Source organism: Zalophus californianus, chromosome 13 (genome assembly GCF_009762305.2).
Source record: "Zalophus californianus isolate mZalCal1 chromosome 13, mZalCal1.pri.v2, whole genome shotgun sequence".
NCBI lineage: Eukaryota > Metazoa > Chordata > Mammalia > Carnivora > Otariidae > Zalophus > Zalophus californianus.
This window is the reverse complement of record NC_045607.1, coordinates 11,485,939-11,498,557: the sequence shown is the minus strand read 5'-3', so window position 1 is coordinate 11,498,557 and position 12,619 is coordinate 11,485,939. Positions and strand designations below refer to the sequence as shown.

The window sequence follows — 12,619 nt, the reverse complement described above, 5'->3', positions numbered from 1 at the left end:
ACTTCATTCAAGAGCTGAGCTCGTTTATGACCCGAGCCATGCTGGCTCCTCAAAATTTTTGAAAAATTCCCCTTCAAACCACATTTGTACCAAACAAACATTCAAAGATGTGCAAAGCTCCGTGGAGTGGTTTTGCCAAAGAGACCGGAAACGAAAAGCCTGTCTGCCGCAGTGCTCTAGCTTCTGCTAAAAAAAAAAAAATAAAAACAAAACAAGACCAGTCCAGGGGCCAGGGTACATACCTGTCCGAAGTGGACTGTGATTGGCCTCCGGTCTTCTCGGAGCTTCGGGTCCTTGGCCTCCACCAGTGGGGACGGCACAGTCTTTGGCAGCTGCTCTTCCATGGTGGGGGCACAGCCATTCTCGGTGATGTCCTGCGGGGAGAAGCCAGTTGGGGTTGGTGTTGGGGTCACGCTACGTGCCGCGAGCAGGTGCCCCTTCCCACCCCACAGCTCAGGTCCTGCCACGGAACACTCCCTCTGGGATGTTCAGAGCCTCTCCTCCTGCTGGAGATGGAGGAAGCAGAAGGGTAACTTGGCTCTTTGACTTTTAAGGACAGGAGAAACCAAAATCATACAGATTAAATTACAAAGACAACATAATAATTCATAATAGCGGGGTGGGGGGAATCTTTTTGTCCTACTATCTTCCACAGCTATTTCCATTTTTACATATTCACTTTGTCCACATGCATTTAAAAATTACTTGCAATCACAGCTCATGCATAATTTTACATTCTATTTTTTCCCACTATAAGCATCTCCATGGTGCTATAGTCATTTTAATGATAATTTTATTAGATGCATAATATTTCATTGAGTGGATATATAATAATTTAATAAACCACTCTACTACTATTGGGCATTTAGATTATTCCTTATTTCTTCTTTTTTTACTTCCTAAAAACCATAGTGATAAACATTGCAGTTTTTCTTTCTTTTGGATTATTTCTTTTATAGAAATCCCTAGGAATGAAATTACTAGGTCAAAAGATATGAACACCTTAAGCCTTTTTATTCATTCTACCAAATTGCTCCCCAATTTACACCAACCACTGACAATGGATGAGTTATCAGTTTCATGGTACTTGTTAGCCTTATCATTTTAAAAATGTATTGCTAATTTAAGAGGTGCAAAATTAGACCTCATTGTTGTTTTAATTTGCATAGTTTGTTATTTGTGAGTGTGGACACTTTCTCCACGTTTGCTTAATGATGACATTACTGTCTGTGAAAACGAGGTGTTTGTGCCCCCCCCCGCCCCCTTTCCTAGCCTTACCTAGTTTTTCTGGCAGAGAATAAGGAAACCCAAGTCTGAGTTCAGAGTTTATGACTTGGAGAACATTTAGGGAACCCAAGTAATATATTGAAATTCAGAAATTTACATTTAATTTGAGCTTTTGAATGAAGTCAAAATATGAAGAAAAAAAAAAACTCCAATGTGCAAAAGGCAGGTAATGCTTCCTTTGGTTCTTTGAGATGGGGATGGTGCCCACTTGTGCTGTATGGACCACACGTTTTACTCAAGTTGTGAAAGTTGCTTAGACCTTCATTGGAGCAAGGCAGAGAATAAACGTACAAATGAAAAACATTTAAATAATTATTTTTTTTAACCAAGTAAAAATACTCCCAGTCAGAATGAAATAATAAAGAAAAATTCCAATTCTTTTCATTGCAAAACAAGTCCTATTTTGGTCAACAAGAAACACACCTTTAGTACTCATTAAATTCTGCCCACAAAAGACTTGACAACGGGTTGCTTTTAACTTAGCCACATAAAGAGAATGGTGGCAAATAGAGGAAAGTGGTCCCTTATTGGATAATAACGCATTAAGGAAGAAACACATGGAACATTTGTGAATCTCTGTCTCCTTGTCTATAAAATGGGGATATGGTAGCTGTGAGGAGTAAAGAAAATAAAGCGATATAAGTGTGTCTAGAACATTATGATTCAATAATGTACTACGTACAGCACTTAGTAATAAGGGAATACCTACTAATAAAGGTATAAACTTTATTATAATAAACTGTAGGGATCTTGCTACATTCAACCCCACACACCCAGCTGCAGCCTCTAGCCCTGCTTGGTAACAACACAGGGAGGTGATGGCCTCTTGATTTCACAGGGAGGGACTGCAGTAAGTGGCCCCCAAGTCGTAGCCTGCATGATGAGAGGCTGCCGATAGCCAATTAGAAATGGCTCTTTTAGAAAAGGGGCTGCCCTAAGGTGCTCAGGTCAAGTGGAACAAAGAAGGGGAGGGGCTCCATCTGCGCCAGAAAGTAACAAAGGGCAAAAGGGTCACTCCGGATCCAGGTGGGGTTACTGAGAAGACAGACATAAAGGTTGAGTAAAGCCAAACAGTGTAAAAAAAAAAAAAAAAAAAAAAGTAAAAGAAAGAAAGAAAAGAAAAAGAATCAATTTTTAGTTCATGAAAAATATTGCATGTGTGTGTGAGTGACAGGCTGGAAAAAATATAAAGAAATGGAGCAGTAAGGTTACATGGTGAGAAAATATTGATAGTAATAAAAACTATAAGATGATAGCTATTTTAAAAAACGTGTGTGGTGGTTTTGGGAAAGGTGTCTTACTTTACGCTCGTAAGTAAACACTGTCTTGTACCTATTTTTTTATTTTTACAATGGGGAGACCACCACCTGCTTGGTGAACTTCAAAGCTACAGGGAGAATGAATTAAAGGAGATGAAACATGAGGGAGCTTGGAAAACGTTACAGTCCTATGCAAACTGAACTGATAGCTCGTATCCCCTGCAAAATGGAAAAAGCACCGTCTAAAAAGAGCTTCCCTTGGCTGTGCTGAGCATCTACTACTGGTAGGCACTTTTGCAGACCCTTGACCTTCACGATCACACTTAGTTTCCACAGCAACCACAAGGTAAACAGGATTATCGCTCTTTTATAGGTGAGGAAACAAGGCTCAAAGGGGGCAACTCACCCAAAGCCACACAGCTAGAAAGTGGAGGAACCAAGAGCTCTGTGATTTCTGGCGTTTATACTAGTATCGACCCATGACAGCAGCGTACGTGAAGGTATTCTGAGTGAGGAGGTGTGATCTCCCCCTTCTGTTACATTGACCCTCTACTACCACCCCTTCTGCTCTCTTTGCACTTACTTCTTATCCCTAAAGAATGTCAATTCCTTGGGGTTTGGGTTCTCTGCCTCAGAGCCTTGAATATATAGTACACGCTCTCCGATCAATCTTTGTAAACGGAGTTGAACATTTGGAAGGCAAATGTGTCCGATATACAAATGTGCTTGTGCATCAAAAAACAGTGCTGCACATTAATTTTCTTCAGTTAGAAGATCCCAAAGTGCAAAAGACTTCTTACAAAGTCCCGTGGCTCGCCCTGCCAATTTATTCACTTCTTCACTATTTCCTACAGCTGGGGAAGGACAACTGCTTCCTCCCAGAGACAGCAGAGTGGGAGGAGCCCTAGTCAAGAAAGAAATAGAGCCAACTCACATCTTCTACTGTATCTACTAGCAGAGATCTCAGACACAGTAGAGATCCTGTGATTAAAGAAACTGTGGTCTCAGAATGAGCTGAGGAGCTGCCAGCAAAGGGTTTGGGAAAATAGGCACTCTCATACCCTTCTGGAGGGAATACAAATCGGCAATTTATATCAAAACCCTAAGAGAGGTGCATGCCCTCCGGCCCATTAATTACATTCCTAGAAATTTATCCTAATGAAATAATTAAGAATTCCTGCAATGTTTTACCTATGAGAATACCTGGCCTAGAAAAAAAAAAACTGGAGCTAAGTATCCAAGAAAGGGACTGATTAATGTATATACGCCCATCAGATAAAATTTTCTGTAGCCACTTAAAACAATGACAGGCAGAAGAAACCTTTAGTGGCCTGGGAAATACTCAGAATACAGTAAGTGAAAATGCAGGTTATAAAAACCAGATCATTTTCTTTTTGCTTGTCTGATTTGTTGAATTGTCTCCAATAAACATGTTTTTTGTTTGTAAACAGGAAAAAAAAAAAGACTGTCGAAATGTCATTTTTGAAAATGCAAAACCAAGAAGCTGACAGGAGGGGTAAATCTGTTCCTTCCTGAAGGGTCACATAGGAGGAAGGCACTAGACAGAGCTGCGGATCAGAGGCCACCACAGAGTGACAAATCTCTTACCAGGAGCCCTGGGGCCCAACCTGTTCCCATCTCTTGGTAAAGTAAAGGAGTCAGAAAATAATTCAGTTCCCATCACTTTTCCTAAGAGTTTGCTGGAATCAAAAATCACGACTGGGGTCTACCCTCCACCTGTCTGTGGAGGAGGCAGGGACAGCACGCAGTACGTCACTGGACAGAGTACCTCTGAGAAGTCAGGAGGCAGAAACCCAGGGGAGGAAGGGGGCTGAGTGGCCTTGGGTAGGAGCTGGGGAGGGGGCTGGACCTGGAAGGAGCTGGGGATATGACTTCATGAGGCAGAGATGCAGGTAGAACCTTCCTGGCCGGGGGTATGTAGACAGCACCACCTGGTTAAGGAAGGGCAAGTGGCTCAGCAGCTGGGACATTCCAAGAAGCCCCCTGGTTGAGGTGGAGGACAGTCTGAAAGGTCTGGAAGGTTTTAATCAAGAGAGTGCCTCCTCACAGTCAGTGCTGCGTCCTAGAAAAATTGCTGGTGGCCGTGCGGATGACCAAAAGGGAGGGAGAGCATGCCAGCCATGCTCTCAGGGGGTGTACACGTGGGCGTCTGGAGAGATTGGCTGCTCTGGATGTGGGATATGAGGAAATGAACAGGATGGAAATTTCCATTTCATGAGTGGCTCCTAGGTGTTGCTGCTGAAAGCCATCACCTCTTCTAATCCTTACAACAATCCAGTAAAAGTCGATCGTTTTCCTAGTTACATGAGGAAAAAAAACAGGTTCAGAGAGGTCTACTAACTTACTCAAGGTCACACAGTTAATATCCTACACAACCAAGCAGCACTAAACCTAGCTGATCTACCTCAGAAGCCCAAATACCAGACCGCGGCGTCAGGGGTTCAAAGGCCCCGGTGGGCGTGAGGCAGAGCCCTTCACATCTCTGACTGAGATTGCTGGTCTCCATTTTCAGATTCGTGCAGCGCCCTTCTCTTGCAGTCTACTTCACACCACAGCGAATGCAAATTAAACTATGAATATTGATATCAAAACAATATCCAAAGTTGGAATTTCTGTGATTGAGGCTGTAGCGTATTTTAATGTGCTGGAGACAGGGAGCTGACAGTTGTGTGATAAGGTGTGAAAATGTCTGTTCTACGAGAGTCTACCTAGGTCTCCCTGGCCCACACACGCTTACTCCCTTCAATACACTCAGAAATGTTTGGCCAGAGACTCAAGGCTTCGCTGACCTAACTGTGAATTTGCTCCTCTCCGTCACAAACTCTTACATCGACAAGCTCAATTTATCTTCCCAGGATCAAAGATTTAGAAACTTTCAAAAGGGCTGTGAAATGGGCCCATCTGATTCAATCATTCTGATACTGAAGAAAAAAAAGATCGTTTTTCAGGGGTTTCCCAATGGACAAAAAAATGACATCCTTATGTGAGTATCTTAATGTTCCCTGCAGGTGAGGAGGAGCACGTGTGTGCCCATCGTCTTTCAAACAGGGCTCGCTGATGCCAGCCTCGCACTGTGTGGCCAGAGAATGTGGTGTGCTGACAGTCAGGAGCCCAGCCATGTGGCATTCTCCTGCACGCCAGGTCCGACGGGGAGACGCTCTGGAGGAGAGCACCACATCCTTCCTTTAGAGAGCAGCAGCTGGGTAGCATCTTGGCCGTTTCTTCTTCTTCCTAATTTTGAGCAACTCAGACTTCAAAGGAGGCCAAGCTAAAGAACTTGACCACCTTGCTGCATTTATCTAGAGAAATATGTCATCCATCCTTCTTTTTTTGTTGTTGGGCTGAAGCAGAGCAGGTATGGAATAAAGCCACACTATAGTAACTATTAACAATTATTTGCCAATGGTCACACAGATACCTGAAAGCTCCTCTTTCAGATGCTTTGAAAATCTGCAGCACAAATGAACAAGGGATGGAAAAGGGGCCCTGCTCAGTCATATTAGAGATGGACCCTCCACGCACCATGGTGACCTCTCCGCAGGTCGGCCCCACATTTTCTATTTGCAATTCAAACCCAAGGCGAGAGCGCAGAGGGCAAGACTGGGTTCTTGATTATATCTGCGAGGTCACCATCACTATGCAGAGTTAGAGGAGGCCAGGTGGCAGCCCAGTACATTTGAAAATTGGATCTTTGTTGGGAACTGCCTCAATTTCATAGCAGAAACCAAACTTGAGATGTCTGCATTAGACACATCTGGGGAGCCACACAGATATGTTGCCATGTGAAGGGGAGGGGGCAGAGGAGAGGGGAACAAAAAAGCCAAGGAAATATTTTCTACTGCAGTGAGAGAGGTCAGATGGAGCCAAATCCTAAATTAGCTCAAGAAAGGGAACAGGAGAGCCAAGTCCTGCCTGCACTGAACAATGCTAGAGTTTCAATTACAAAATAGCTCTTCCAAGAACAACTGCAAAATATCAAGTCTATAGAAATCTGTAAGACCGAAGGGGGGAAAAGTGAAAATTGAAAAAGGTGCACTAATAGATCTGTCAACAGTCCGATGGTGACAAGCCACATTTCTATAAAATGCCTTCACCATTTGTGTCACCTGAAATGTACTGACACTTTCTATAGAACATTATCTCCTGAAGCTGTTCTTGAAAAGACTGGCAGGGGGAAGAGGAGAAGGGGAGGGGGGAAGAAAACCCGCTTTAGATACTATCAAGGAAAGGAAGGGGAGGTGGTGTGGAAGGAGGGTGATCTAGATTGTTTAAGTAACCTTTGAACCACAACAGCAAAAAACTGGGGCTTAACTAGTTATTTGCAGAAATGTTACGTATCAGAAAAAGGGGATTTTCGTCAGGCCCAAGGCTTCCACGTACCGGGAGGGAGGCGACGGCCTGCAGAGAGCAGATCCGACCAATGAGGAGCATCTGTCCTCGGCCTGAGGAGGGACCCCTTTCTTTACTTGCTTCAAGGAGTATTCTAATACCAGCTGAGCCTATGATCAGGTCATCAAGGAGGAAAATTTGGTGAGAGAAATACCCCCTCCCTGCCATTCTGTATTTTATCCAACTCAGTTCCATGTGACTGGGATAGGAGATAAAAAAGTATGGATCGGACTTAACATCCAAGGAAAGAATTCCACCTCTCAGCCTCTGGCAGGGCACAACAGACCACAGTTAGGGTCCACCTGGACGTACAGGCAGGATTTTTATTTCAGGACTTGAATCTCAGCTGTTAGAAATTCACTCTCAGCTGAAACTAGGAATTTAAATGCTCAGTCATAACAAATTATTTTGCAATTAAAAGAAAGGAATCAATTCCTTGGACCATTTCAAGTTAATTAGAGATCCTTTCTGACTTCATAAAATTAAAACTGCTTTCAAATTTTAAAAAAAACTGCCGAGACAGGCAAAGGCCCTTGTTAGAGTTGCACATTTTGGGGGTGTGGGATAATGAAGTAAATGCTCCCAAACGTGTTTTGGAAAGCAAACACTTGTCTCAGGAGGGCAGCACGAAACGCTGTCGTGGTAAGGGCATGGACACTGGAAATGGATGGGTCCGGAACACGCTCCGTAGGCTCCAACAGTGTGACCTTGGGCAAATTCCTTCACCTCCGAATCATAGTCTAGGCTCTCTACACATGAAATGGGAATCATACCCTCCCTCAGCATTGTTCTAAGGCTTAAATGTGAAAGCTCCCAGCCTGGACCATCCTCAGTAAGTGGTTATCGAAGAGTGGTAACTGATAATGATGACGTTCGTCATCACGTAAAAATGCCCTCTGATGTATTAACCTCCCTGTACGAGGCTAGAGAATCAGGCAGGGGACTCTTGGCCAGCACGGAGCCTGTAGGATTTCGTACCATTTTACTGACGGTCCAGGAAGACAAATCAGAGCCCTGTTGCCCAAGAGTCTCAAACAGGAACTGCTGGGCTCCTCTTGGTTAGGCCAGCACTGTGAGGAGAGCCCGCGGCATCCTCCTGAAACCCACCCTTTGTGTGCCCTGTATCTGCGTGGTGGCCACGTGCATGCCCGAACCCCGGAGGTCATTTCCCTGGAGATGCTTCTTGATTTTGGTTACCAGCCGCCCCGGGACAGAGGTCAGCTGTGGGAAGGGGAGGTGCCCAGAGGGGGAGGCTGAGCCAATTTCTAAGAGCCCCGTGAACCCCAGGCCCAGTGGGGTGGGCAAGGGGCAGAATGATAGTGGTAACTCTGAACTTGCTTGCCTTTGTGGGTTTAAGCCAGTCTTAATGTTATTTGAAGACAGTTTTTTGTCTGTGAATATTTATAACAGTGTGAAAACTCCCGGACAGCTGGTAATGCATTTTGAAGTGTGCTAACAACACTGTATCAAACAGCCCTCTATTGATCACATCATACTTTTTTGTGGCCACGCATTTCATACACGGTGCTTATACATTTTGAATAAGAACTTCAAGTACCTTTTGCTTCAAGCGGTTTTTCACCTCTTTTATTCCCATTTTTGCATGATCTTTTGCCTGCATGAAAAATTAATTTAAGTTAAGATTCCCTCTCTGTTTCCAGCAGGGACTATGCTTGATTTCAATCCGTCGTGAATCACCTTCTCTGATTACTAGAAAAAAAAAGGAAAAATGGGATCATCAAGTCGAAAACAAATACAATGTTAATAGGTTAAAAAAATCCCTTAAAGAGGCGACAGAGATTTTATTTTCTGCATTTTGATGGCCCTGAGTTGTTTTTTTTTTTCCCTCTCCCCGCTTCGGAAGGCCTTCTTCTGCTTTCTGTAATTATTTATCTCAGCAGCCTGGGGACAGCCACCAGTAAGTGCAGACGGAACAGCAGTTTTTGAGGCTGCAAAAATCTGAATATCTGTTACATTTCACCGGGGCAGGGCCTCAGGACCAATTTTCTGCCGGGGCTGACTGGCCTGAGCAGACACTTTGCTGGGTTCCCCTGGTGTCGTTTCTTAAATCTCATTTCGCCACACACCCTGGGTTTTATTTTCCGTCATTTTAGACCTGTGTGGTTCTGTTGGCAGCCACCCGCCCGGTTAAAATAACTACAACTTAAGCACAGAAAGGACTAACAAAATTAAAAATGGAAATAAAACAAAACCACCCAAGTGGCTCACAGTCAAATTAGCAAGCAAGAGAAACCATGAGGAAAAAAAAAATACTTGAGGCTTGTAAGAGATGGAACATCGGATTGGGAGCGGCCGTGTTCTCCTATTTTCTCTCTGCTGTGGGCATGAGTCTCACAAACAATGCAAGTCCTATAGGGTAGTGGCGAAAGAGATGATGAAGAATTTGGGACGACAGTTAGGGAGCGTGTCCCACCATGAACACTTTTCAGTAACCAGCAAAGGAGCTGCTTCATTCTGACATGATAATGGGGTCCCCGTAGGAAAGGTTTTACCAGAACGCCCGGTTGACCACGCCTCTGGCTCTCAGGGACACAAGCGCAGATCAGCCAGCATTTTAGCCACCTGGTCTACATTTTATTAAAAGCTAAAACCCGTGGCTTCCCACGTCTTGACTGCAGCAACTGTGAGCAGAAACAGTTTAACATGAAAAACATCACTGACCTGGTCACCAAATAATCAACACTAAGTAATTCTAAGAGCCGTGGAAGCTTTAGGAAACAGCACAGCAGCCCCTGAATCCTCTCTGCAGTATAGAGCCAGCTAGGTTGAAGAGTTTCATCATGCCGAGGGACAGATCTGTTCGGATCCTGAGACCAAGACCAGTACTCACAAATTTATAGACAGTCTTCATAGCCGGGTTCGCTTTCGTTTTTACAGTGTTCAGAATTGCTCCGCTTCCTTTCTATAATAGAAATCAATTAGCAATAGGGACTCAAGACAGAGTGGGCCAACACCAACAAAAACCTCTCCTCTTTAAACAAGTTAAGCAACATTCCAAGAGTGTGTAATTTAATTAGGGGAACAGGCCTAGATGGTAACCGGTCCCGGGCAATTAGTTATGGCCGTGGCAGGATCGCAATAGGTGGGTACTGGGAGAGCAGGGTGAGAACGAAGATAGTGATAACTAGCTGCAGGGGGACTCGGTGTTTTGCTTGGCACCTCTCCTCTGGCTGGAAGAAAAGCTCTTCGCAGGCTCTCTGAGGCAAGGTTTCCCCACAGTAATCTGTGGCTTCTCAAGAAAATCTAGTTTATTTAGCTACCCTCGGTCACGTGCCTTCCTTTCCTCACCTTGGTTTTCTGTGTTGTTATTTTTAATCACTCTGGTAGGCTGCCTTCCTTAACATTGATATCTTGAGGGAAGGAAAGAATGAGTAGCCATCAACGTGAATCATGGCTTTCGTACAAATCCAACATACCAATTTCTTGGTTCAGTTTCTTTGGGAGAACAGAGGAGAAGAGGAGGAGGGATGGTTTTCCCAGTACACAAAGGAGGCAACGAACGGATATGCAGTGCACAGGCTCTAGACGTTTTGTGAGGGCTCAATGCGGAGACACCTTGTGTTAGCCTTGGAGGGTACTGAGTCACAGGAAGGCCAGCCTTCACGCTCAAGGGCCTCCAGGCTGGGGGGCGCCCCAGCTGCACCCGAAGGTCGGGACAGCTGCACTGGCTGTGTGCACAAGGTGTGTGCAGGGTCAGAGAAGGCGTTAGAGGATGAAGGGTTCATGTGGGGGGACGGGAAGCGTAAGGACATTCTAGGGCTGGAGAATTGCACATTAAAAAAGTGCAGACGCTGGACAGCCCTGGTGTGTTCCTAGCAAGTGGCCAGCGTATCACAGGAGGACCAGTACACGGGGCTGAGGCCAGGTGGGGCCAGCTCTTGAGGGGCCAGGATATGGAGACCATACTCCAGAGGATTTTTAATCAGATGCATCGATAATCAGATCTGTGGTGGTTTGGAAAGATAATTCTACCTGATTTGAACAGAGAGAGAGACTGGATCGAGTGGGTATATAAAAGAATAAAATACAGTACTGTAATTACGGGGATTAACTCTTAGCACAATTTCTGGTAGCAGCCTGTATTAGAAATTTTGAGCTTTAATTGAAAACATTGCAGTTTGACCTAGAAAGCATTCTATGTTGTAGGACAATATGAAATTTTTACCCACTCATTTATTCCATACTGCTTTCCAAAATTACTCAGTATCCTATTTCAATGGTCCTTTGGAGTATTAAAACTCCTTTTATCAGTCAATCAACAAGTCCTTATTGCTTGTCTATGATTTGCCAAGTGCAGTGTTTGGCCATACAAGAAGAACAAAAGAGGTCTTTCACTGAGGAACTGCTTACTCTCAGCCAGAGGTGTGCTCGGCCCACAAGCAGGGAGAACACTTATCACATTCTGCTGGAGTTGCCTGTTCACGTGTGCAACCCTAAGAAGACAGGGAGCTCCCCCAGGGCAGGGACTGTGTCCTCCTGCTCCCCACTGTATCCCCAGTATGGCGCCCAGTCCACAGGAGGCCCTCAGGATATACACACTGATAAACCCATGCAGAGGCAAGAATTGGACTTCTTTAGTGGCTTCTGAAGACCTAAGCACTTAGCTTCCAACACAACAAGATGCTGTTCATAACAACAGTGAAGGGTGAAAAACCCCATCTTCCCAGGAGCCTTTGCCGTGGACACCGAGCAGCAAGAGGGGCACATTTTTGGTTTTCCTATGAAAACGTCCCAATCGCACTGGTCTAGAAGGAGACAAGACCTCCAGAAATGCTCTAGGATAACCATATCTACTCAACATGCCTTGGCCAGCTTCCTGAGACAAGGAGGCTTCTCCTGGCTCTCCTTAGCCTCACTGAGGGCTGCTCTGGACAGTCTCATCATACAAGCCTCCCCCTGGCACTAGATGGCCTGGCTTTACAAGCAGAAGCATCTTCAGCTGAAAGAGTGGAGGGCCCTGGGGCTGAATGACCACCTTGCGGGTGGCAGGGGAAGTGGGGGGCTGCCAGGAGGCTCCGGAGGGGCCCGGGGGGCTCTGTGGGGTGCACACTTACCCGGACTGTGGAGAGCCATTGATGGTAGAGTTTATCGCTGCCTGGGGAAAGAGGAGTCAGAGAAGTGGTTGAAGTTATGTGCTTTCAGGAGTTCCTCGAATTGCTTAGCAAGCAGGACTTGGAAAGTTCAAAATCTGGAGAAACACACTGAGGCTCCCATGCTTCACTGCCCACAGGAGGCAACAGTGAGTTGCTGCCACAAGTTTTCTTTTTCAAACAGAGATCCGATCCTATCAGTGCCCTGAGTACCAACTCAAATCCTCCTTCCTTGTTGCCTACTGCATAGAGGTGGGGTCAGACTCCTTAGCACGCCTGACTGTCTTCTCCAGTCTTGTCTTGGTTCCACCCACCCTCGGCCTTTCCATCCCGTACGTCCATCCCCTCCACCCTCCATTCCCTCACAAACGCTGTTCCCCTGGCTGGCCACCATTCCCTACTCTCTCTGCTGAGGATACTCAACCAACGGCTCCCATGTCATTTCCTCTGAACCCTTCCTCTGAACAGTCCGCTAAAATAGCTAACTCCCACTCCAAAGTCCAGTCTCTGCAGTTCTGTGAGCCACCGCAGGGCAGGCACCTCAGGGCTGCA

The 12,619-nt window shown here is 45.4% G+C and overlaps 1 protein-coding gene across 14 annotated transcripts in view; it reads right to left on the bottom strand.

The window, feature by feature from the left end:
• DENND1A (DENN domain containing 1A) overlaps positions 1–12,619 on the bottom strand; it is a 503,929-nt gene that overhangs the window by 50,597 nt on the left and 440,713 nt on the right. For all 14 annotated transcript variants that reach the window (XM_027614760.2, XM_027614750.2, XM_035723489.1 and 11 more), the window contains 4 exons: positions 12,032–12,072; positions 9,808–9,879; positions 8,515–8,571; positions 243–374 (listed from right to left, as the gene is read on the bottom strand). In XM_027614760.2, the coding sequence (XP_027470561.2) occupies positions 243–374; positions 8,515–8,571; positions 9,808–9,879; positions 12,032–12,072 (302 nt within the window). The remainder of the gene's footprint in view (positions 1–242; positions 375–8,514; positions 8,572–9,807; positions 9,880–12,031; positions 12,073–12,619) is intronic.